General features: G+C 32.8%; 1 protein-coding gene across 3 annotated transcripts in view; it reads left to right on the top strand.

Annotated features, from left to right (window-relative positions):
• Nucleotides 1–26790, top strand: part of Nos (Nitric oxide synthase) — a 277326-nt gene extending 250536 nt beyond the window's left edge. The window contains exons 18-27 of one of the 3 annotated variants that reach the window (XM_071590447.1): nt 885–963; nt 3038–3255; nt 5135–5304; nt 7434–7644; nt 9337–9424; nt 14497–14553; nt 18301–18428; nt 18519–18667; nt 22992–23183; nt 25578–26790. In XM_071590447.1, coding sequence (XP_071446548.1) covers nt 885–963; nt 3038–3255; nt 5135–5304; nt 7434–7644; nt 9337–9424; nt 14497–14553; nt 18301–18428; nt 18519–18667; nt 22992–23183; nt 25578–25685 — 1400 coding nt within the window. In that variant the 3' untranslated portion in view covers nt 25686–26790. Of the gene's footprint in view, nt 1–884; nt 964–3037; nt 3256–5134; nt 5305–7433; nt 7645–9336; nt 9425–14496; nt 14554–18300; nt 18429–18518; nt 18668–22991; nt 23184–25577 lie in introns of those variants that run through there. The other 2 variants (XM_071590448.1, XM_071590449.1) reach the window with 2 other exon arrangements.
• Nucleotides 26791–27673: the final 883 nt, after the last annotated feature.

Genomic DNA, 27673 nt, shown 5'->3' with positions numbered 1-27673 from the left:
AATATTATTCTTTTATGGAACCTTCATTCTTTTTTGTGCAGCAATATGTTTGGGTTCATAGCATTTATGCATACTGTAGTGATTTAACACAAATATGTTTATCCCTATCTTGCCCCAATTGATTTATGAAGAGATACGTTTTAATGCATTTTAAATTAATCATTTTGAATCAATGTTACCCTTCATCATAAATCATATTTACTTGATATTTTCACCTTTTTAAAATATCAATTATAAAAAAAATAATTATAAGCGTGCTTTACCTAGAAGAATAATTATTAGAAGAACATTTACTGTTGCACATTTTGTGGCAAGTATCCAAGAAAACTGTTGTTAATTTGATGTTTGATACTCAATCAATTTTTGTCAAAGCCTTCATTCAACAAAACTGCATCTTACATGCACATAATATTTCTCAAAAAAGAATTAAAAATGTAAAAATACAATTCTTCTCCTATAAAATATATTTATTTCTTGCATGCCCTATTCATTTTACATTTGCAGAATTGTTTTCTGCCTTTGCCTAAAATAGAATCATCTTTTTAAAAAGAGTACTTATAAGAGGTGAGTACAGTAAATAACAGGAAATTGAATTATTTGGAATTAGTTTTATTTATTCCTCGATAGCTATGTTATCCCCTTTGCAGTAGTCCCTGTTAAATATAAAAAAATCAATGCCGGCATTTTTTCCAATCCTCACAACACTTCTGAAACTCGATATTTGTTAAAGCTTTTAGCTCTCTCAGTGATGCGTTTTAATATCATCTGTGCTTGTAAAATGACAACTCTTTCAGCTTCTCTTTATTTTTGGGAAACAAATGACTCTGCCTTACAAATATTTGCCTGTGTTTTATATGTTTTTGACCAAATGACTTGTCTTTCAGGTCTCTCAAAGTGCCACAATAAAAAGGTGATAGCATGCCAACTGGAAGGAAAGACAAATCTGCACAGTGGTGACTCAAGGTAATATCAGAAATAATTGAGTTTCCCTTTATGCTAACGTCAGTAAAGACAGAATTAATATCAAGAGATAAATCCTCGAACAAAGATTTTGTAAAACTGAAAAGGATTTAACAGTAGCTATAATATGGATTGCAAGCTGATTTTAGTCAGATAAGTACTTTTCATTAAAAATCATTAAGCACTTGATAGTTGAAATTTAAATAAAAAAATCATTTCTAATTTTCTTTCGTGACAACTTTTCAAACACTGCTCGGATGATGTTGACTTTCCAGATAAATCATATGCTAGGCAAGAATTATTTCCCTTTAAATTCTTACATATAGCCTGCATAATTCTTACTTCCTTCCTACTAGTCATATTTTTTTAATTCCAGCATTCATTTTAGGAGACTTATTATCATTATATAATATAGGTCTTAGTCTTATTTATCATTGATAAATGAATTAATATTATTGCATCTTTTTATTTATACAATTATAATGATGACATATTTCTTATTTTAGATGACAAAAATGTGTAAAAAATTTCCATAGTTTTTGAAAAACTTTCATTTTTTAATCAACCCTATTTTATTAGAATAGCTAGAAGTAGAGGCTAAGTGGTCATCCACTGATTCTCTCTTTCCATTTGAGAGTGTTTACCAAGTAATCTAAGTCACTCAAGCAACTCTACTTGGAGTACATTGTAGTGCTATACCATATAGTATGTAATATATACATATACATATTATATCTATATAAACATAAATATGTGTGTGTGTGTGTATATCTATATTTCTATGGTTTGCTATTTTTTTAGCAGACCTTGTAAAAATCTGTCTGTTCAAAAAAAGATGAGACTGTTTGATTTAATACTTGATTTTATTAGTTAAGTTACCCTATAATCATGGTAATATGGTAATCACCTTCAAAATACAGCCCTGGGCTGCCAATACAATACTCCCAATATTTTTTCCAGTCCATTTCCATTTTTTGCAGTCAATGATGTGGGTGCCAGAGCATTGTCATGATGAAAGCACCAAATTTGTTTTTTCACATTTCTGGTCTCTTCCACAACATTGCATGTCTCAACCTTCTTATAACCTCTCTATAGTGCTGCCCATTCACTGTAAGTATGTCCTTTGGGGACATATTTTTAATGAAAAGTCCTTTCTCAATCAAAGAAAATGATAAATATCACATTGATGCTCCATTGGCACATCCAAGCTTTTTTGGTCATGGGGAAGATAGCTCCTTCCACTGTAAAGATTGGGCTTTGGTTTCTACTTCATAGCCATATGCCCAGGTTTCGTTGCCTATGATGATTGTTTTTAAGAAGTTTTGGTTGTCCTATCAATGATTTGCTGATGTCAAGACGTTTTTGCTTCTGTTTATCCATTATCACTCGTGGCACAAATTTGGATGTGATGTGCTGCATGCCTAAATTTTCTGTCAAAATGGTGAAACACGATCCAACACTGATGTAAACTTCATTGGCAATCTCCTGACAGTTAACCTATTGTTTACATGCTCCAAATCATTCACACTATTGATGTGGGCACTGTTTGTTGATATCAATGGTCGTTCACTTCTCCGTTCTTTATTGGTGGAGGTTTGTCCAGACTGGAAGCGGTTGTACTAATGAAAATACTGTGTCTGACTCATAACATTCATTGGTGAATGCCTCTTGAATCATTGTATTAGTTTCAATGGCACTTTTCTCAAGTTTAAAACAAAATTCAATGCACACATGCATCTTCTCTAACACCTTCATTCTCACAAAAAACAAGAATTTGTACAGGAAGCTATGACACTGTTGTGCAAAGACAAGTTGAGATATGGCTACGAGCAAGGAGGTGTTTTACCAGTACTTCTCACCGATGTGGCTAGAAGGTTCTTTGATTATGATCTGTCAAGCAGTTCTTGCGTAGACAGACCAATCTCATCTTTTTTTTGTACAGACCTAGTATTTACGTATGTATCTATGCTTTTATATGTATTTTATGTATGGAGATATGGATATATATGTATATGTATGTATATGTACCCACACACACACAGAGCTAACTTTTCAAATCCCCTTTTCCCCTCTCCAGTCGTGCAACATACCTCTTTGAGCTTTCAATGAATAGTGGTGAAGATGAAGTCAATGGAGAAATGCCCACTGAAATTTACCAGCCTGGTGACCATGTAGGCGTCTTCCCATGTAACAGAACGGAATATGTAAACTCCTTGCTATCTAGACTACAAGGGGCTCCTAATCCTGATGCTCCTGTTGAGTTACAAGTGCAGAAGGAGAAGCATACACCAAATGGTGAGTAAAAAAATGAAATGTCTTTATTTATGTATATCACAATTGATTCAGGCTTTTGTCATGAGGGAAAGTGATCCATGGGATAGTTATCCGAGCACATTTGAGTAATGCCCTGATGCAGGAATTCAGATATTCTCAATAGTTGCTGTGGCTGCCAATAAATGCCCACTAAACTCCAATAATTTTTTATCTCTTATAATTAAATTAGTCACAGGGACAAAAGTTTTTATTTAAGTGAAAGAATTTGTAATAAATTTATACAGAAAAACTTTCACTAATGCAGGGTTATGTTCATGAGGGTGCCACGTTTTGTGAACATGAATTGGATGAATGATTAGTCTTATGAAATGAATGGGTTTATACTCCATGATTGGAAAAAGAACATGTCTTAAAAATGTTTGAACATAGTGGCATAATATAATTTTCCTTGAAATAAGAAAGATTTTTTCTCTTTAAAAAATATTTAATGACTTAGAATTTTAACAAAATGTTCACATGGTCGATTTCTACTTTTATGTGCACTTTATGCTTGTGAAATGCTTGCATAAATTATGTTAAGAGTGCAGCATCTAATACAAACACAATATACATGTACTCCTTCCATGGGTAGACTGGAATTCATAGAACAACAGCTGCCACCCTCCTTTCTTCAGTCTTGGACCATGGAGGGGGGTACCCATGGAAAGAAGTATCCACAAGATATTTTTTAGAGTGGAGTAATGAGTGGGTGTGTACATAGGTGGTGGAGGTACTCAGAAGTTGACGAGGGAGAGCAATTCAGGGTAGTCAGTAAGAGAGTTGATAGTGTTGCAAATGAACTTTAAATCAGATTTTACTATTTGGTCGGGAAGATTGCAGGTGGAAAGTGAAAACAAAATTAAATCTTTCGATGCATTATGGAGATTGTGGACTCAGCATTTTACTAATTTGTAAAGAAATTAGAAATCCTGTAGAGTGTAGGTTTTGACATTGACTATACATGTATGGCTGGGCAATAAGTTATGAGTGGAAGTTCAATCATGGAGAAATATAAGTGCATTTCCTCATGGGTCACTTATTTCTGCGGAGCAGTAGAAGAGGCATAATAGAGACATAGTTTTATTTCTGTTTGAATAAGCCCAATGTAATTATTTAGAATCTGTTAAAATTCCAAGATCCTTTACTGATAACTTGTGATTAAGAGGGTGGAGTTAATGGTATATTTGAAGTTGGTATGCTATTTTTTATTGGAATTTATTATTTATTTTTTATTTTTACATAAATATAAAACGGTGCAGGGGAGGTTTTATTGTTTGTCTTATAATGATTTCCTGTAGAGTCAGTTCTCTAAGCTTGCATGAATCTGGAATATTCATCTCAGCATAAAAAGCTTGAAATTTGTGGTGAGCTTCTAACTAGCAGGTAGAAATGAACGTATATCTTTCATTTTCTCCTTAGCTAGAAAACACTGACTAATACAATTATATTTATTCAACCCTTTAGAATCACGTCTTTCTGCAATCTATGCTAAAAAATAATGGTGTTTGTCTAATTTGCTGTAGACTTCTTTAATTTAAAAATTTTTACCTCTATTGTTAAGCCAAGAGATACATTCATACTAAATACAGATATACACATATTTTCTTCTTCGTAAAAGTTTGAAATGGATTATTTGAATCTAAAATAAAACATTTGCATATTAGAATCATATAAATTTCTCATATCAAAGTTACCTTAATTTGATATTTATTCAACTCATATTTGGGGATTAACTTATTCACCTAGTATGTCTGTCCTTAAATTTATGTTGTATTTCTTAAAATTCCAAGGCTTAGCCTGTGTACATAAATGTTTATTAAATGATTTAAAAACCATGTAATGTTTTCTTTCTTTTTTTTAGGAATCACTCGGTCATGGGAACCACATGATCGCCTTCCTATTGCATCACTCAGAACTCTTTTTACACGTTTTCTTGATATTACATCACCTCCATCTCCATTTCTTCTTCAGCATTTTGCATCAATTGCTGCAGACCCTGTTGATCGTGAAAAGTTGGATGTACTTGTAAAGGTAATATATATATGGAGACTCTATCTGTGACTTTAGTGAATATTAACCTATTTATAAACCACATCTACAATAAAGTAAATAACAGCAAAATTCATTACAGGTAAATACCATCAGAATTAATTATGATTATTCATTTTTGGCCAATTATGAATAACATATGAATATTAAGTTTTTCATAAACATACATAATAACCTTGGTCAACGGTATGCACTATTGTTGAATCTGCATTAAAAGTTAACAATAAAGAGATACTATTCATATCAAAAACATCTCTGCACATCAAAGTGCCCAGCAGAGAAGATAGAGGAGCTCTCTTGCTAACTCCGAATTGCAACCCAAAGACAAAATACTCCTGGAATTCTCACAAAATAATGGGTGAACTGATGCCCAGTATAAACAATACAAAATAATCAACTAAAAACATCACCAGCCTCCCCTTTCGATTTTAAAATGAAAATCTGCAAATGCAGAGGAGGTTTTATTGTTTATCCTGGTCTGATTTCCTGTAGAGTGGGTTCTCCAAGCTCAAATGAATCTGGAAGGGGAATACCCACCATAGCCTTTTAAGAATATGTCATAGCATAGTAAGCTTAAAATGTGTGGTTGAATTTCTAATTAACTATCAGAAGTGAATTCTTTTATTCTTTCATGAATCGTTAAATGTCAAACTGAATTATAATTCAATATTAACATAAAGGTATCTTAAAGTTTTTAATTGAAGCAATCACGAATATTTCAGAGAAAAAATTGTTATCATGGAGGTTTAGTAAATGTACATATTGAATGAAAGTGGAATTCAATCCACTTCATTAATTATTATTCATCCTTTACAAAGATAGTACCTCAAAATAGATGGACAGAAAAGAGTGAAATTACATGTCATTTGAAAAACTCAATAAACTTCTAATTGAAGGTTTGAATATGTATAATGACCAAATGCTTGCATAAGGGAATAACTTAAAATTGCAAAAATGATTTAAATTTTAAAGTTTAGTGGGATCCGTGTTGAAATTTTAAGAGCAACCAAACAGTTGCAATGGTATTAATTGGGTCAGGTCAGTCAATTAATTATCAGGAGTGTTATAATAATAATAATAATACATTTATTTGTCCGGAGATTTGTTGCATATTCATACATACACAAATATAGGACACGTCACGTTCTCCCCTACCTATGAAAACAACAGGTTTGGTGCTGTTAGTTAATATTGGATGAGCTGAGCTTTCTAAGTAATCTGACCATTAATCAGAATCAGAGTTCAAACATTGAAGACTTTCACGTGCTACATTTTTTGAGTGAGAGATGATGAGTTTGATTTATTTTAAATGTTTTGCATGGAAACACTGGAATGAAATAATAACTATGATAATTTCCTTTCTGTCATTCTTGCTCTATAAATACTTATGAATAGACAAAATGACATTTGGAAGGTGGTGAAGAGTGATGGTGTTGTAATCAAATTAGCATATAATAAGCTCATAAATAATTTACAATTTAAAAATGTAAAGATGATTGGACATTCTATGCTGGCCATTACTGGTGCAAGAAGTAATTGAGCATATTTTTACAATAAATCTAAAATATAATATAAATAAAATATTTATACGCACAAGAATTTTACATTTAGGGTTTATAGTTCATTACAAATTTTAACCAGCACATATTTGACTGTAAAAGATTTCATTTGGCAAAATATTACCTAGAATCTCCTAAACTGGTGCAATGAGAAACCTATTTCCTTGGTTGTCATTAGTGGAATCAGAGTCAAGATAGAATGGGAGCTGTTTACGCACAGGATGAATCCTTTGAGCTCTAAAATTGATGAATAAATAAGTAAAAATCACAAGATATTAAAGTAGTTATATTATATTTCCTATTAAAATATCATTTGACAATGAAACTGTCGAGAGAAATCAACTGGGAAGAGGTAGGAAGAAGAATCTTTGATAGCATGACTTAAATAACTTTTACCAACCAACAAATTAATCCATTCTCATGAGAGTGTTTGCAAGGAGAAATATTTGTAGATACTTAATGATTACCAAAATCTCGTAGTAGTATTCTTTCATGTATAATATTTATATTTTTTCTTGGAATTCCTTATGAACTTATGTAATCATTTTGTAGGACTCTGGAGCATATGAAGATTGGCGGCATTGGAATTGTCCACATGTTGCAGAGGCTTTGGAAGAGTTTCCTTCTGTCCGACCAGATGCTGCACTCCTTGCAGCCACACTTCCACAATTGCAGCCTCGATTTTACAGCATCTCCTCATCTCCAGCATTGCATCCAAGAGCCCTACATCTCACTATTGCTGTGGTGACTTTCCAAACACAAGGTCATAAAAAGTTGGATTTTATGTCATTCATTTAATTTTCATGCATGAACCTACAGTAATGTTTTTATTATCAGTATGAGAATTCATCAAATTAAATCAATTATTCAATTGATTCATTTAATGAAATCATTGACTCTTTCAAATACCAAGTAATTCTGATGTTTTGGTCATCATTTACTCTCCAATCATATCCAGCAATTATGAAAAGATTTAATAGTTTCATATATACTTATCTATACTTATGCTGCAATATATGGTTTCTATTTACTTATGCTACATTCTAAAGCAAGGCTTCTGCCAATTTTATTCATAATTAAGAAAGCTTTTATCGTGGGAAATATGATTGTTTTTACCATTAAAAACTTCCTAATATCGTGTCACATGCGGTCATCCCTTCTCATCCCAACTGATAATACTGATTTAACTTCACAGGAACAGGATACATTGGAAATATTATTTTAATAGCATTATTCCTGTGATAGGAAAACCTGAAGCCTATTCAAAGAAAACAGAAATAAGTAAAAATTGTAATCTTATATTTTCGCTACTTTGAATGCACCTTAGTTTTGAAGTAATCTTTTGGGAAAAGAGATCCAACTGCTTTACAGTTATTTATTTTTCATGCATGTAACCCATAATAACGCTTCAATACTGTATGCAAATGATAATTATATATACTATTAAAATAAAATTCTTATGGTGATTCAATCAATTCATTCAAAGATTTTTTAGACCATTAGATGGATAAAGGCTTCAATTAAGCTATGGATTGAGGAAAGCAGTATGCACTGGGGACTCACATATGATATACCTATAGAAACAGAATATACCCTTGGTACCATGAAGCATATGCAATCATTGAGTATACCTATTGGTGTGGAAAACATATTAAGTTAGCATCTGTGGTCATACCTCCTTGACTAAAGCAGTTGAATGAGAATATGAAAGTGAGATATGAAAATTTCATTACAGGAACTTTGATGAAAATGAAAATTGATGAAATTAAATGATGAAATTATGAAAATAAATGAAATTAAATGATGAAATTATGAAAATTGATGAAATTATGAAAATTGATTACAGGAACAGAGAAATGAAAGTTTTAACTAATAAATGATAGATGGGAGATCGAATGGGTAGCTTTTTTCCAATTATTCGTAGAGCTCATGACAATTATTGATGGTTTTATTAATTTGTACCATCTTGTAAAAATGCATGGAAGAATTTGGAGTATGTTTTTTTAATTTAATTACACTTGATTAGTTAAAAAAAGACATGGAAGGACAGTCTGCTGTTTATTTAAATTTTCAGGTGGTGGAAAGGCCAAAATGCACCCTTAGACTTAAACTTAGACTCATAATATAGGAATATCATAGATATATGAATTATGAATTCGTTAAAATCGATAGCACAGAAGAAGTTAACTTCTATGATAATAGGAATATCATTTTCCTAGTTCGTATTACTTAGTACTTAAGTCAATGTCAATATGTCTCTTTTTTTCAGTCCATTCAATTTTTTGTCCATACAGATATTTCAATATTTTTCCTTTGTTGAGGGATAACTTTCAGATTTCATTTACAAATAGTCTGTGTAATCTCTTGGATTGTCATGCAGAACTTTCAATTGTACAGTGTCATATGTCAATAGTCATTCACATGAATTAATGCATTGAATTTAATATGTTCACAGGTGGAGAGGGGCCAGTTCATTATGGTGTGTGCTCCAACTACCTCAAAGACACAGAAATTGGTGATACTGTGTATACATTCATTCGAAGGTAAAAATCATTTAGGCAGTTATTGCTGGAACAATACACTTTCCATTTTATGCTACATCTAAAAAGTTATTTGGAATTTGCTTTAGGAATTCAAACTGTGCTAGGTGTAAATTAAATACAGGGCTTTGACGAGGCCAAATGGGGGGACTACTTTGGGAAATTTCCTCTCTAAAGGGCCCCAGCTCATAAAGCATTTATGTTAAATTGTAGGTGCCAGCATAATAAAATGACATAAATTTGCTTCTATTATTCATGCATTTCTTAACTTATATGGTGTCAAATATTTATTATTTGCCACAGGACCTCAACAATTGTGGTGCTAGGATGACATTCTAACAAATAGTTTCAAACCTAGTTTTTATGCTTTGATGGCCACTTGATGCTAGTTTTCATTTTTACTTAAATCAGAGAAAAAAATTGTGATCAGTGCATTTATCAGCTATGAGTATTGACAGAATCCTTAAGGTTGATTTATAAAATAGAATTACTATGTACAATTCTGTCATAGTGCATAATTTGGCCAACTCCAATGTTGTGTAATGTAACTCCTGGCCAAGAAATTATGAATTTGCTACATAATATCTGTAGCAATTTACCAAGCATAGCTTGGGTAAATTATGCTTAGGCTGATCTAATTCCGATTATGAATATAAAATATGTATTTATGATCACAGTGTATACTTTATATGCTCCCTACAATGCAAATATTATGTGCTGCCTTCCATTCTTGCATCTAATAATATTTGGCTGATGTCCTAGAAGATTTTTTCTTAAAATATCAAATATTATTATTTATTTTATTTATTTCATTCATTTATTAAAAAATAGCATTCTTCCAGAAATTGTTCTTAGTATTACTTTTTTAAACACTTGTCTTGTTGTGCCTTTCCTTCAGTTTTGTATTCCAGCATGATCTTAAAACAAATCCAATTTTCCTCTACTTGTTTCCAATTCATCTAGTTCCTTACTAGAGAATGTTCAATACATCTCAACTTTTCTGTTCTTCTTTGTGCTTCCTCATTTTTCACTTTTTCAATTCATTTGTTCTTTGCAAAAACACTTTCTTATTGCATTAATATTATGGCTGCTCTATTCTTGCATAGTTGATATAATACTGGAAGAAGGGGATATGATGACGAGAGAGGTAATTTCATCCTTATTTCCAAATATAACCTTGCAGTGAAGGACTTAATGGCACCAAGAATTGTAGGTATATTCTCAGGACTAAAAAAATGCTAGAAAATATGATTTTGGATCACACAGCTTGATGTCATTTGGATGAGAAAAATGAGAGAGGAAATCCTGATAGATTTTAAGGAGGAGTTAATCACTCCTTAACCATAATAGAAAATATTGTTCTGGAGTGCAAATATAAAATGAACGTACCTATGGTCGTGAAGCAATGAAAAATGAAATAGCTGAGACCTTAAACTTGATTGGCACTAGGTTTGTAAAGGGGGGAGGTAAAAACAAATTTACAAGTAGCGGGATAGATTGGGAACACACACCAGGTGGCTTGGATGTGTTTGGGAAACAGTGACCCATGTATACCTCAGTCACACACAAAGGAGCACCATTAATATGTAATAAAACAAACTTAGAGCCACTCAATGACTAGAGTGTGTTAAGGAATAACAGTCACTCTTCTGAATTGCATTCACACACACGCTCAGTGTTTGCAAGGATATCTCCAATGCCAGGGGCCTATTGTACTCACACAGGAATCAAAAATAATTGAAATAAAAATCAAAAAGAAAAAGGCCCATTCATGTTCGCAATCACTCGGGTGTGTTAGACCTTTGTGAATTGTGCTCACTTGCTCGTTCAGGGTTCACAATGATTCTTCCTATGTCAGTGACCCTTCAATCACACAGATGAATGCAAAATTATAAAATGGATGTCCATATGTATAAGCTCATTTACCCAATCACTTGGGTGTGTTTGGAAATGGGGACCTTTACGATTCACAAGTACTCACTTTTTCATGGCCTACAAGGATTCCTCGTATGCCAGGGACCCGTTTATCACACAAAAACAAATAAAATGGACACAAGTTCTTGATCATTCACTCAATCACTCAGGTATGTTCAGAAATAGGGATGTTTGCGAATCACATATACTTATACAAGGGGGTTTAGAAGGATTTCTCCTATGCTATTGACAATTGCACAGAACTAATGAAATGCAACAGAAAGGACTAACGTAAACCCGCAATCTCTTGGGTGTATCAAACCTTTATGAATCACACACTATCACTCGTTCAGGGTTTGCCAGGAATCCTCCCATCCCAGGGACCCCTCATTCACACAAATACAAATAAAAAACAAGGAAATAAGCCACGGGGATAGGTTAGTGCCTAGAGAAAACCTGACACCAGGTTTTTCATCTGCCAAGCAGGCTTATTGAAAGAAGAATGAAATATACAAACGGAAAGTTTGAAAGAATGGGTTGGTGTGAAGGGAAGGGGGGAAAAGGTGGGGAATCTTGTGGTTCTACAACAGAAGAGGGGTGGGGAGAAGATATGGTCCAACAGGAGAATTGGAGGTTCAGTGGGGGTGGGGTAGGAAAAGTGCAGCAAAGTATAAAGGTGGATAAGGAAGAGGGGGGTTTGGCAGTTGGTTTACCAATGGGAGGGGAAAAAGGGGTGAGAGCTAGGAGGTAATGGGAAGATGGTGCCTCTCTATTTCAAAAGGTAATTGGAAGGGTTTTTAAGATTAGAGGGGGGGGGCAACATATGGTTATTGAAGAGGTGCAAAAAGAGAATAGTGTGAGTCAACTATGTTAACAAAGGGAAAATAGGCAAGATGTAATGGGTCCTTGGTTGCTGTTTGTGATATTTGTACCGTTCTTTTCAATGTAGATGCAATCATAATAGTCTAGCATGTAGTCTGGGGTATGTTTTAGGAGATTAATGTTGTCAATTGTGATCTTATGTCCTTCAGGGATCAAATGTTGGGTAGGGGAGGATTTGTGAAAGTTCCCTAGTCTGAAACGAGGGGCATGTTCTTTAAAATGGATAATGAGGTTTCTTTTGGTCTGTTCAATGCATGAGGAATGACATTGTGGACATAAAATTTGGTATATGCCAGATTTGAGAAGGGGTTCTATGGAGTATTTAGGGTTTCCAAGTAAATGTTTGAGTTTGTTATTGGATGAGAAAGAGGGTTTGTAGTTGCATTTCTTGCAAATGGTGCTGGTTTTGAATAGTTTTTTTGTTTAAGTTTCTTGAGTATTTTGTCAATAATTTGTTTGGTGTAGCTGTTGGACTTGGCAGTCTCTTTCATGAAGTTAAGTTCTTTTTGAAAGTCTGATTTGCTCAAGGGTACATTTACAAGTTGGTGTATTAGAGAATGGAAGGTGGCATGGTTGTGGGGTGTGGTGATCAAAGGAAGAATGATAAATGTAGTTATTAGTATGGATTGATTTCCAGTAAATATTGAATGAAAGCTGATGATTGTTTCCAGTAACTAGAAGGTCCAAAAAGGAAGTGACTTGTGATTCTAAACTTCACATGTGGATTTAATGGATGAGTATTGGTTATTTAGGTCCTTGAGGAAGTCGTCAATGGAGCAGGTATTTGAGTCAAAAATTGCAAAAATATCATTGACATACCTGTACCAGATATTGGGAAAATATTTAAATTTACTTTGGCACTGTTGCTTGGAATTGGACATAAATTAATAGGCTGGGAAGGGGGAGGGAGTTACCCATAGCAGTGCCAAAGTTTTGTTTGTGGAATTAATTGTTGAAGGTAAAGAAATTTCAATTCGTGATTAGATTCGTTAAAAGAAAGTATTAATTTAGGGTTTCTTTTGAGATTTGTTTAGATGAAAGCCAATCTTCAAGGAACTTAAATGTTTAAGACATAAGGACACCAGAAAGAGTGATTTCACATCAAAGGAAACTCAGGATATGTAATAATTATTATAATCGGATATAATACTCTATAATATTCTATCAGAAAATCAAATTGAATATGATAACAGAAGCTCCATACAGAGAGGAGGTGGCTGTGATTACATGTGGCTAAAGCAGAGAAGTTAAAATGAAAAAAGAAGCAAAGCAGTGTTACTCATTATCATTCTTTACATTTGATTTATACATTGAGAAGGCAATTGATAAGGTAAAGAAAAAGATGAGAGGGGCATAAAAATTCACGGGAAATTGTTTGAAGAACTTAATAGCCCCCTACGATTTGCTGATTGCACAGTAGAGATGATAAAAGACATGACAAGGATATTAGCTGGCATGTAGATGGTGATGAAAAGTAAAACCTCGGAAAAAAAAATTTAATCTGAGGTCCAATCCAAGGTAATGGTGGAAGAGTTTTCTATAATGGCAGGAGTGATGGATGAAGGAAGATGAATAGGAATGGTAATGAAGGCTTTTAATCATAATAAGCAAGTATGAACTGCAAATAGTACTATTAGCTAATTGGAAGCGATTCATTTAAACTTTGCCAATGGCATGACTGTAAAAATTCACTGGAGAATACTTTTCAACAGCATTGTGACATGTGCAATAGAAGCAGTGGGCAAAATATTTGGGGACAAGGGAAATATGTTGCTACCAAAAAATGGAGAAAATGAAATGGCTAGACAGATGAATGAAGAAGTAGGTACTATATGGATTAGGTAAAGAGAGATCCTTATGGAGGGAACTTGCAAGAAGAAGAGGAAAATAAATTGAACATTTTAAGAAGTTCAATAGCTAACTGAAGACCTAAATTAAAGCCTACATGGAGGGGATGGATTAAAGAGAAAGGTCAAAGATAAACTACAAAAAGGTGAAGAATATCATTGTAAGCTACTGTGAAGGAGCAGAGTGATTGGCAAGATGCAGGAAAGTTTGGAGAGCTACTACAAAAAAATCCATGGGCTAGGTTGATGATAATTGTTACAGTTAATAGAATATTTTTGTTTCATTTTATTCCCCTTAACTTTTTTCTACATTTCAATCATCTTCAAACTAGTGTTTTCAAAATTTTTCCTCATTAATAAAAAGTAAAAGGTCAAATTTATTCATAAAAGTAAAGTTGAAAAATACTAAATGTGTTTAATTTCTTCGACCAGTGTTCTGGGCAGATACTCTCTCTTCTTAGCCTCCCTGTCCAGACTGAGTTTGAACTGGTATTCTTGCAGGTTGCCTTTCATTTTTTCTTCTGACCTTCCTCAGTTTATTCATCTTCACACACCTTTTTTCATGCATGCAGCACTATAATCAGGGTTATAAATTCCTTGTATGTCTTCTCAGCTGCTTTCCCCATGTGTTCTCTTCAGTTATTTTACTGCTCTGCCCAGCCAAGTGTACTTTTCTTTAAACCTGGGCCTCAATTGTGCTCATTTACATTTACACCTCCTACCTTTCATGAAGGTGTCTTTGATAAACTCAATCCGTCTGTTTCCCAAGTCTCCATTTCTTGTTATGCTACATTTGTGTCACTGATGTTATAGCATTTCATATAATTTCCCAGGTGTGCCCATTTACTAACTTCCATGTGTGCTATTACATTTTTATCCTTCTTCATATTATTATTAACTCCTGAATGATTCATTCCTTCTAAGCCTGTTTCATTCTTGTATTGCCTGATTCCATAACTTTTTATGTGTGTTTTGTCACCTAGTTTCTTTGATGGTTGATATTCTCTTCTTTCTTATGCAAGGATTCTTCTTCTTTCTTCAGTAAATGTTCTCTGTAATCTTCAGCCAAGAATTCATTCATGGAGACTCTTAAAACCTGTTATCCTTTCTTTAATTATTGAAGTTACTTCTTCAGATAATTCTATTTTCTTTTAATTATGATCCATTTTCTCTCTCTTTTCTCTTTTTAGACAATGGGTGTGCAAAGCAGGTTTTTTCCAACATAATGAATCATGAAGCGAATTTCAAATTATTCCTGTTTAGTAAACAATAAACTAATCAAATCAGCCAATTTGTCATTATGTACGTGGATTTTACTTTAGGATTGATCAAGTGTGACTTCACTACTTCAATTAATTAAAAAACAGCTAGTCCTGGAGTTAATAAGTAGCATTCTAAAATGGCACAACACTCTTTTTTTACTACTCTTCAGTTCTACTCCTCACTATTTTTTTCAAAAGCCAAAATTATATGTTTATTTAATGAAAATAACAGACATTTTGTCATTGATAGAAATTACAGCTTAAGATGTAAAATTCATCTTAGTGAATGAACAAAATTCATCCATGCGTACAATTTGAAGTACATGTGGCATAAACTTACATGGTTTAATGCTGCAATCTATGATACATAAATGGTTTCACTTGTTGGCTTTGTGTGATAGAATTTACTTATGCTAAATAATAACTGCTAATGTGAAATCATAAAAAATAACCCTCTAAAAGTCTCACAAAGTAATCTGAAAACATTTAAATATCAATTGGAAAGAAGGATTTCACAGTTCAAAAATAGATTCTTTTTTGGTGGATCTATCGTCAAATACTTTAACTAAGTAAGGATAGGGGAGCAAAGTTCAAAGATATAAATTTTGTTTTTTCATTTTAAAAAGTTGTAATTGGTTGTGCAGAATCAATGCTAGTGTGTAATAAAGAAAGGTTGCTGAAATAAATTGAGTAGCTTCAGGCGTGATGTGGTGGAAGTCGAACATAATGAATCCCAGATAAAAGCACTTTTCCACTTGATTAAATTTTTTTATTACTTTACGACCTGATTTTGATGTATTAATCATCATCAGGCCCATTGACCTGATGATGTTGTAATACATCCCGGTCATAAAAAAAAACCCGGTCGTAAAATTAAAAAAAATTAATCAAGTGGAAAAGTGCTACAATCAGTTATTCATTACGTTACTGAAATAATTGAAGCTATTGTTGGGGTGGTGAAATTGATGTCATTGATAGTCAAATTAGGGTGATATGATGGACATAGTAATGCTCTACATTTAGTGAAAAATTGCTGAATATTGTGAGGGAAAAATGATTAATGTGAATGTGAACATGTATGTGAACAAGGGTACAGGCCAATCAGATTGGAAATTCTTTAGAAATGTGACAGAGAAAGTGAAAATTCTATTTATCTTGTATTGGTTAAAAATTTGAACGATATTTCGAATTCCCTGAAATAGTCCGGGGCAAATGGTTCTATGCTACACTTGCACTGGCAAAGCACTTGATATATAAGGAGTAAATATCCATAGATCAATATCTAATCAGTACAAGTGGTGCCTGTTTCAGTTTCATATTACCCAATGAATAATGGCAATAGTCCATAAAAAAACAAGAGGAAAAATCAACAATTAAGCCATAATATTGCTCAAAATCTGCAAGTGTTGTTTGTGCAAATGATCAAGTGATATAATTATATTGTCCATTTGAGATGATATAATCACATAGGTATCCAATTTGCACAAATAATTCTCAGATGGCAAATGTTTCCATTAGACGCAACATTTAGCGGAAGAGTTACCTTCAAAATATAATTCAATATTTTTTCAAATCATTTGCTAATGATTATGCTTTTAAGATTCCATGCAGTGAATATATTCTTTTAGTCTAAAATTGTCTTTACACAATCATTAAATCTACAGTCTTTTGAACCTTCGGGGTACATATTTACAATCAATACTCTTCTTGAAAATAGTTGTAATCATCTGTCACATGCACCATGTGATATTTCAAGCAGACACCAATGCAACTAACAATTTTTCTGAAGAAAAAATTCAGTAATAAAGAAAGTTCCCTAGCAGGCTGGCAACAGTTCAGCAATTTCAGTTTACTGAATCTGTTTTGGCCTGATTTTTTCATTAGATTTTTGACTGATTCTATTCAAAGTTGGTAATTATGAAGCTTTGCAAACCCCGAATGAGTGTGAAATGCATCTTTCTATTATGCATTTTTCCTCTAAGGTTTTTGGCCTCTTTCTAATGCTTATGCCTTATTAATCTTTTTGTTCTATTTATATTAACCTATATGTCATGCTCTAAGGCACTCTACATATGTAGGAAGCCAATGCAATTTCAATATTTTCTTATTTATCTCCAACAGCAAATTTTCATGTGCAACAATCTTTAAACTGGGACAGAAAAAAGACCTTAGATTGAAAGTTTTTTAGGAAGTTTTTTAAGTTCATCATGTGAAAATCCAGAATGCAACAAGTATTTCTTTACAGCCAAATGAATTACTTAACTATCAGTATTTTTGATTGACATATGGACAATTAGAATTTGACAGATTGAAGAACTTCTTAGTACTAGAAAAGTGAAGCTTATATTCGTATATTGATTGTTTCATTATTGAATTTCTAGAACTGAATGGAAATACAAATTTTCATCTTGTAACCTTCTCATAGAGCTGTGATGTTTGAGGAAAATATGCAGTTTTGAAAATCTCTAAAATCAGCATGCATTTCCTAATTAGAATTTTTATAATACAATGTAATTACCTAATTTCTTTAAAGTCTACCTATCATGTGATATAAGATCATGAATCATTGAAATGCATTTATGGGAATATGTATTTAGCATCAATAAAATAGAATATGTACTTATATTCTTAGAAACCTAAATATGCATGACTTTTAAATTCATATTGCTTATGATTTCCACATTGGCCATGTACATTTATTAAAAATTAGTACAAATATAGCTCATGAACATTTATTTATATGAGACTGGGTCATATGCAAAACCAATCTCATATTTTTCCTAGTTTATTAATTGATAATTCTAATCAATTAAACTCCTTTGACTGTAGCTGCATGTTGATTAGCAATTTATATTTAGTGGATATGTCATTAGGTACCCATGCATATAACATGATAGGTTAACACAGAGCAATAAACAATTTTCTTATAGACCTCTTTCAAAATTATGGCTAAGAATTTTTTTTTCCTCTCAAGTGCTCCCAATTTTAGAATGCCAGCTGACCAGAGCAGGCCAATAATAATGGTTGGTCCTGGCACTGGAATCGCACCATTTAGAGGATTTTGGCAGCACCGAATGAGTGTGATAAGGTCAGCTCCCTCAGGTAGGAAAATTGACAAGAGTTACTTCATACTGTCGGTAACCAAAAGCACATGTTTTTTTTCTTTAAACACAAAACACCTATTTCTTAAAGGAGGACCTGAATTAGGCAAAACATGGCTCTTTTTTGGATGCAGACAAAGGGAACTGGACTTGTACAGAGAAGAAAAAGCAGAAATGTTGAAAGAGGGGATACTTTCCAGAGTTTTCCTAGCATTATCTCGTGAACCATCAATTCCCAAGGTAACACAAGAGTCCTATGGACTGTATTACTTACTTCATGATTGAAAGTTATGCAATCTTTGAATACACATGATTCAAAAATAATATGCGCTCTGCAAGGGCATATTTAAATGCTGCTTCTCACTTGCCTCTCTTGAGAATAATGGTGATTAAATTAAAAAAATGTATTGGCTTACATTATATAAGCCAAAATTTAAGAGCAGCTTATGTATAAGCAGTGATAGCAACTGTAAATGAATCAAGGAATTTGCCATAAAATAAAAAAATTGAAATATGTATATATATATTTCACTTTTTTATAAAATATATAGAGAAAAAAAAAATATATATATATATATATATATATATATATATATATATATATATATATATATATATATATATATATATATATATATATATATATATATATAATATATATATATATCAATTGGATATATATAAAATATATATCAAAAGGGCCAGAGAAAATATTTTTCAGACAAAACTCCCCACATGTTATAATGTTCGAAGTTCATAAATTTATGGACCTACATAATAAAATAAATTATTCAAAAAAATTTGACTTGTACATGAAAAAAGATATAAATATATTTCATCGACCGTATTGGAACAGTAATGCATGAAACTAGTTACTGACAGCAAAATATTCATAAACAGCTACAAGGATTCCTCATTAAGAGCATTAGTATCCATAGAGAGAAAGAACTGCTTGTAACCTTAATTATTAATGTGTTTATTGTGTCTTATATGCATCTCGTTTATTAAATAATTTAAGATATTGTTATATATGAATAGATTTCTACTGGATAGATTTTATCTGGGTAATAGCATGGTTTATAGTTGGAAACCTAATATGTTATGTTATGTAGTACCTATAGGTGACCCAATTTAAATTTCTCAGAAAACCTTAGAAGAGAAAATTGTAGGAACTAGTTGTTAAAAAGTAAAAATAATTAGATATCCTTGTCATGTAAAGTAAATTAACAAGGTGATGGAACTTCATTCACAATTCTCCAATGATGAATTTAGAGATCAAAATTTAATTTGCAATGCAATATATAAACTGAAAATTGGTATTGGAGCTTTTCCCAAAAATTATACTTTTTGGACCAAATTATGCTCAAAATATAAAATATGAGTTGCATTGCTGTCTACTTATCACATTCAGTAGCTCGTTAAATAGATTGTTCCTCAGTTTGTAACATATCTATTCTTTAACATATCTTTTATTTAATGTACTTTTTTATTGTAGTTTTTGGTTTTCAATGATCATCGATTGCAGGGCAAATAAGTGAGGTACTCTTCTGCTGCTAATAGATAAACTTTTTTAAAATATGATCATTATTAGATCAATAATTCTGTACCTTTAAATCATACTTAAAAAATCTCTAGTGGATCACAAGGTTCCCAGTGATTAGAAAACTGTTAATATGACATCTAAAACACTGAAAACATAGTCAAGGAGGAACTGTCAGTTACAGTCAGTCAATTACAGACGCAGTTCCATCACCTCCATATTATGTTAAGACATGGAACATATAGTTGCTCGTTCAATAGGGGGACACCTTGATAGCAGGAGTATTTATTGAATAACCAGCATGGTGAAGAGTAAATTCAAGGAACAACTTGAGTAATTTGATCATGATATCCTTAGTTCAGGAGAGAACAATGTTCCAGTGGATGCAGTTTATCTAGATTTTAAGAAAGCTTTTGACATAGTGCCTCATAGTAAACTACTCACAAAGCTGGAATCATATGGCATAGATAAAAATATTCTGGGCTGGACGAAAGACTTTTTGAATGGTTGGGTACAATGAGTAGTCATAGATGAGGCTCGCTCTAATTCAGCAGAAGTCATTTCGCGTATTCCCTTGGGAAGTATTATCAGACCTCCCTTATGCCCTTCTTATGTTAATGACATCAACTGAGAAAAAAGCATCTTTAGCTGATGACCATCTTTAGCTGAATACTATCCAATGCTGGTGCAACACTTGGTAATTAAACTTACAAAAGTGAATACCTGTAGTTATCAAGTTTTGGAAAGAGAGCATATTCCCTCCCGAATGCCTACTGTAAGGAACACCAAAATCGGAAATGTAGGCTTGGCATTACTCTTACTCACAGCTTATAATGTGTGAAACATATATGGCCAATATGTGGACAAGATATACATATCTTATACATATATACAAGATATATAAGAAAAGGATTTATTAGAAGAGTATTGGGTAAATGTGATGAAAAGGTTAGAGAGAAATGTTATCTTTTGCTGGTTAGGCCTCTTTTAGAATATTCTGATAGTATATGCAATCCTCATGAAGTTGGAATGATTGCCAAATTGGATCACAAGTAGCATACTGGAGCTGGATATGCAAAACATTGTTATGTTTAAATGAATAGCGAATCAAAATTATTAGAGGGTCTAAGCTGGGAATCACTCACAGAGCAAAGTTTAAATAACATTTGAAATCTCTTGCCTTAATTGGAAGGATGTATCTTTAGCAATACTAACAACAAAGGTTCAGAATGACATTATCTGACCACACTAGGGGAAAAATATTTAGGTCAAAATTAGTCTGGTATTTATTCATAAAGTTACCCTTATCAAAGAACCTAACAGTGGCTTACAGGGTACAAAAAAAACTAACAATCATTAAGTAACTATTTCCTAGCACTTGTACAAATGGAATGGGGAGTAAGTGTAGGAATTTCTACAGCAAAAAATAGGTTTTGTATAGATTAATAACAGTCATTTAGCAATCACATTCATGTCATTTAAAGGAAAAAAGGTTTGGAGAAAAATCATCTAGGTAGGATGAATTTAAATGTAGGCATTAGAACAAAATTTACAGTCTGAATAATGCTTATCTACGATGTAGCATGATTATATTACAATCATCAATATACATATATTGTTCAGCCAAAGTAGAAAATAGCAGTAATTTCTAAAATATAGTCCAAAAAATGCATATTATTATTCATTTCCCATAAATCAACATGTACCTACATTTGAGTTACTTATAAACCCTTTCCATAAGGCTCCCCATGAATCACAAAAGGATACATACCCATAGTCTGCTCTGTTTCCTTAGTCCCAAAAGGAGTAAAATCCCTTTGGAGCTATCTGCTACAATAACTTAGAAAAGTCATAAGAAGTAAAAAAAATTGGCAAGGTGGTCAATTGAAAAGTAATTTGACTACTGTGGTATTAAATAATCCCAAAGAAGACTTCAAATAATTTTTGAGAACCATTCACAAGGCAAGAGGTCATACTAATTGTTTCATATTTCAACAGCTCTAGGCCTCACAGAAATTTACAAGCTGCTCTTTACTTCCATGAGCTTGGTAGTATTCCAAATGTGGCCACGGTTCTTCATCGTCTTTTTTTAGCATTATTTATAGTGAATGCCAGCAATATTTCAATCATGAAAATGTAGTTATCATCAATCAAATCTTATAGCATTACTGAATCTTGTCTATTTCCATTGAAGTTTCATGTCATCTATGTCAATTGGGGACCTAATTCAAGATTCAGGTTCTTAGGTAACACTAGCATATTATTACTACATCAGCATATTATTATAGCCCTCTACAATGATAATTTGTATTGTAATTTCTATCAACCCATCTAGGGTCTCAAGTAAGAACAGAATATTGATGCTACCACATCACATGTTGATAACTTTTTTACAATATGGAGATTGAAATATTGATGCTTGTTCATTGTATTTGCCAGTTGTAGGAAACCAAACAAACGGAACATAGCATTGAATACCATCCAATATGATTCTCATTTGAAATGGCTGTAGGGATTTTCTTGGATAGCCATAAAAACTAAAAATCTCAAAAAAATGTAGATTTAAAAGAAAAGAGTTGACCAGGAGCTGTGCTATTGTAGACCAGGACTGTCTACTTCATCTTCTCCACAGGCTTCAAAGCAATAAAAGATTTTACTATCATCATTGTCTTTTCTGCTGCTGTTAAATGTATGCTGTCGTATGTAATATCACCTTTTGTGAGGAGGAGCAAATAATAAAAATAAGAATTAATTTAAATTGCTCCAGATTACTGTAACAAAAATTGGGGACGTATATAAAGCATTTTAGATTTTTTTCTTTATTGAAATTTGTGAAAAATAAATGAAAGAAGAAAGGGTCTCCAATTTAATTCTGTAATTTAAATGAGGGCATACAAAGCCATCTTGAAAGAAGTTTTAATAAAGATAAATTTGCAATTTCAGAAAATCTGACAGACCACTGTATTTACCAGTAAAAGAAAAATGCTTCTAATCCTTTTTTCCTGCTGAATCCTAAATACATAGACCTACGTCCAGGAAATGATTCACAGGGAATCAGCTGCAGTCTACCGTCAGCTGGTTGATGAAGGAGGTCACTTCTATGTGTGTGGTGATTGCACAATGGCAGAGCATGTGTACCAAACCCTGAAACAAATTATCCAAGAGAAAGGAGGTATGACTGATGCTGATGTGGAAAGCTACATGCTAACACTGAGGGTAAGTTTTGCATTATTTGAGAAGATCGTGTATGTGTGTATAGACATGGTACCTTCCCTTTGTGCACATGCTAGAAATAGGTGTGTGTTGAGTTAGTCATTGCAAAAGACTTAAAAATTCCCACCTCATGCATCTGAATGCTGAATATCTATATGCTTGGTCCATTTCTCATTTGCCATTAAACTTATTACAAATATTCTCCCTATGAAAAAGTGAAATCTGTAAAATGTCCATCAAAATTCACCATATTAGTTTGACAAAATTTTCTCCTCTCTTCTCTCACTATCTCACTACACATTCAAAATGATACCTCTCATCTTTCTTTACAACAATTCTACCTAAGTACTATTCTAAGGTAGAATATGGTCCATGGTTTTCCCTTGTAATAATTTCCATACATTTTTCCTTCCAAATTGATTATCATGGTAACTCATTATTATTATTGTCTATAATCTACAGACCATCGAAATCAGTTTGTGTCCATTAAAAACCTTGTAGGTTTTTGATGGACATAAACTACCAAATGGTTTGGTGATGATTCTTTTGTCTCTGTTAACAAAATAGAACCCAACATCAAGCAACAAGCCTCGCTCCTATTCTACACGCATCTTTCCTCCCTTTATTGCATACAATATCCCTATCTTATTCCTGCCTCATGCTTACCTATGGCATGCCTATGAAAGAATGTTTATTCTCCCCACTATCACAGTCTTCAACATTCCATTGCAATCATAAGGCTCTGTATCCATCTTTCCTGCTTCTTTTATGTTTTTTCCCTACACTCCACTCTCCTTCCTCCCTTATTTGCCTGACTGTCTGTCTCTCACCTTCTCAACACCTGCGTTTAAATCCACGCTTATCATTTTGCTTCTGTGACTATGCCATAAAACCTATGTTCCATATCAAGTATTTGACAAGCCTTTTCTTAACATCTTAACTCAAAATCCCTGTCATCTATTCCCTTCTCCTTGTGAACTGTTTAACCTGCTCTAGTTTATGAACTCTTACATTGCAATTTAGCTTATCCTTTCTCTTTCTGAAAAGACTCATGATCTTCATTTTGCTTATCTTTATTCTCATGCTATTCCTATTGTACTTACTCTCCAATGCACTTAGCCGTGCTTGCAACCTCTAGACTGACTGACAAACTAGAGCTTGGTCATCAGCAAATCTGATTTTATGAATCATCCACTGACTTTCATTTGTATCTCCAGTTTTCCAATTCATCTTGCATCATTCCTTCCACACATATGTTGAACAGCACAGATTACAATGGGCACTATGTCTTACTCCTCCAAGTAACACTATCCATCCAGACTCTCCATCTGCCGCTCACACCTGAGCTGTCCAAGACATGTACAGGCTGCAATGAAATCTCCTATCCCTCTAATCTACCCCTATTTTCAGCAATACATTCATTATTTCCACTCAATTCACTACATTCAATGCTTTTTCAAAATCTACAAATCAGGTAAATACAAATACATCCTGATTATATTCTATTCCTGATTGTATCCTATAAATGACCTCATTACAATGACATCACTATTGTCTCTCCCATTCTTGAACCCCAACTGATCATCCCGTAAGATTCATTTGCTCTGCTTTCCATCCTTTTATTGATGATCCTGAGAGCCACTTCAGCTGTGTGCAAAATCAAGCATATTGTTCTGTAGATCTTATATATTGCTGCCTTTCTGTGTTCAGGAATGGGGACTATTACTGATCTGATGAGGTTTTCCACCCAATTTTCTCTCTCATAAATGCTATGAATTAGTCTATAAAAACTCTTTCTCCCAAATATTCGTTGACCCGGAGAAGATTTAAGAGAGATGAAAGGAAAATAAGAAATAGAGGAGTAGTGTGATAAATAAATTAGGCTTGTGAGATTGGACATATAGAGAGAATGTGAAGTGGATAAAGGGTACCTTAGGTCCAGCCTTACTCAATGGTGAGGTTGAGAGAGCATTTAGGGAATTGAAATCAAATAAGGCCTCGTGGATTGACAATATGCCTGCGGGACTACTTAAAGATTAAGGAAAGTGTGGTAATGCCTGATTTTTTTTATTCTGCATAGCATTAAGTTCCATTATTCAGTATGTTTTTTTCCTCATACTTTGAATCCCCTTCCTCATTGGACATTGAATGAGTGACAAGGAGTAACTCAATTTATGCTTTTGTGTGAACATTTTTACTTGGACGTATTAGAAAATGGAGAAAAATGAGAAAAGAATGGTGGCATGATATGCTACCCCAGTATTTCCCTTGCTTGCATTTTTCAGTAAGGCAAACTAAAATAATAAAATAAAAATGCATTAAAATAATGCACTAAAAATACAAATAAAATGCATTGTATTTTTCACATCAGTCAAGTGCTTGTTGTATCATTTACAGGATGAAAATAGGTATCATGAAGACATCTTTGGAATAACACTTCGTACAGCTGAGGTTCATCATCGATCAAGAGAGTCTGCCAGGATACGAATGGCATCACAACCTTAGAACTAGAATATTTGAATTATCCATTTGAAATGTTTTTGTTATTAATACCTACCATGATAAGAAACCATGAAGTAAAATTGGTAAACTTATATAAAATTCCAAGGAGAATGTTTGAGAGAATGACCTATCTTAGTCAATTTTCATTTGAAGCATCCCAAACAGACTGTGTTTATTCATTGACTTGCTAAAATCTATTTGTAATTACTTTTTATAAAGGAAGCTCTGTCCATTTATGGAGCATCTAACCAAATGAATTGCAATTTGAATAAACATTCAATGACCAGACTTCAATGTATGTATATGTGATAATTAACAATTTATTATTTAAGTGTGCCTTGAATTAATAATTACTCTTGAACAAAAAATTGAGAGACATTTCCCTTTATCAGTGTTATCAGTCATCATGGACACTGGAGAATATTCCATAGGTGCATAGCCAGGGGCAGGGGTCTCACTCTGAAATTTAATTGCTTTAAGTGTAAGGTGCTTGACTTGATCTGTAAGTAAGTGGATTTCCAGCTTTCTCTCTCTTCCTCTACCCATTTAATCCTGGCTATGAACCTACTACTTCTTATATGGTATATTTGTTTGTGTTGCGATGTCTATAAGCTCAGCATTTCCCCCAATTTTTGAAAGTTTTACAGCATATTTCTTCATGTTTACTGTCCCTTCACTATAAAATTTTCTGCATCAATAAGATGACCAGTAATAACCATGTACTTTTTTATTCCTTCTTAATCAATTTATGGGCCTAATATTATAACAATATTTCCCAAATAAATTTGTCAATTGTAACGTTGCTGGATAACTGTAAAAGAAGCCTAACTTTGCTGTTTGCACTCTATCATAATAAGTAAGTCATTATTGTTACAGGTGATTCAACTATTGACTGAAATTGTTAATCATGTATTTAGTATTAGACATATTTTTATCAAAAATAAATGTTAGATCCTGGTGTTTGGTTTTTTCCTGTATTGGCTAATTAAGGGTGCATGGTTATCTTGTGACTTTACCAAATAATACATTTTGGCTTAAATAATACACCATTGTTATTTTTATATCACTACCATATTGTTATTATTCAACAGATGTTCATATCTCTATCTTATCCCTGTTATCATGTTAAAATTCTTTATCTCAATAAAAATAAGATTCTATTAACATTATTTTCTACCTTTATATTTCTTAATTGTTATTGCGTGATATGATAATTGTTCTTGCTTGGAAAGAACTCAAAAAAGGAATAGGTAGACCTCCAGATACGAATGAAAGTCAGTTGACAATTCATAAAATCAGGTAAGTATTCTGATGATCAAGATTTAGTTTGTCACCCACACAATCAGTTGCAAACTCTGCTGAGTGCATTGGAAAGCCAATGAGGGATGAGAATAAATGTAAACAAAAATATGATTATGCAGTTTTCTAAGAAGAGGAAAACTAAGTTAAATGTTAAAATAGATGGACAAACACATGGGACACATGAAAGCATGTGGAACAGCTTACCTATCTTGAAATTGTTATGGACCAAAATGATCAAAGCAGCAGGGAAATAAGAAAAATAAATGCATCAGGCAAAGAAGCTTTCACCTCTTCCTGAAACTACCCATTCAGACTCTCTTAATTAAATAAAATTTATATCGGAAAAGAAATACTTAGTTACTCCACAAATATTTTATTGAACACGACCTAGGTTTTGACTTACAAAGTCATCTCAAAGTGAGGCCTCAAACCATTCTATTCAAATTAAATTTAAATAATAATTTTTATATCTTACTGACCTTGTACAAATTTTACAAGTCAGCATACTTTTCTTTGTTTTTGATGACTTCAATACCTTGAAGAGTTGTCAAATACAAAGAAAAGTACAAAGTACGGTACGTTTTACGGTAAGGTACATTTAGACATAATGAACATGCTTAAGAAAGAATAGATTGAATTGTGTAGTAAAAACAAAACTCACTATCACTGCTAGTCATTTCAAAATTCAA

The sequence above is a fragment of the Hetaerina americana genome, unplaced genomic scaffold, assembly GCF_022747635.1.
Source record: "Hetaerina americana unplaced genomic scaffold, ioHetAmer1.1.p SCAF_4, whole genome shotgun sequence".
Classification (NCBI taxonomy): Eukaryota; Metazoa; Arthropoda; class Insecta; order Odonata; family Calopterygidae; genus Hetaerina; species Hetaerina americana.
Note: the sequence above shows the minus strand (reverse complement) of the source record. Positions and strands in the feature narration are given on the sequence as shown.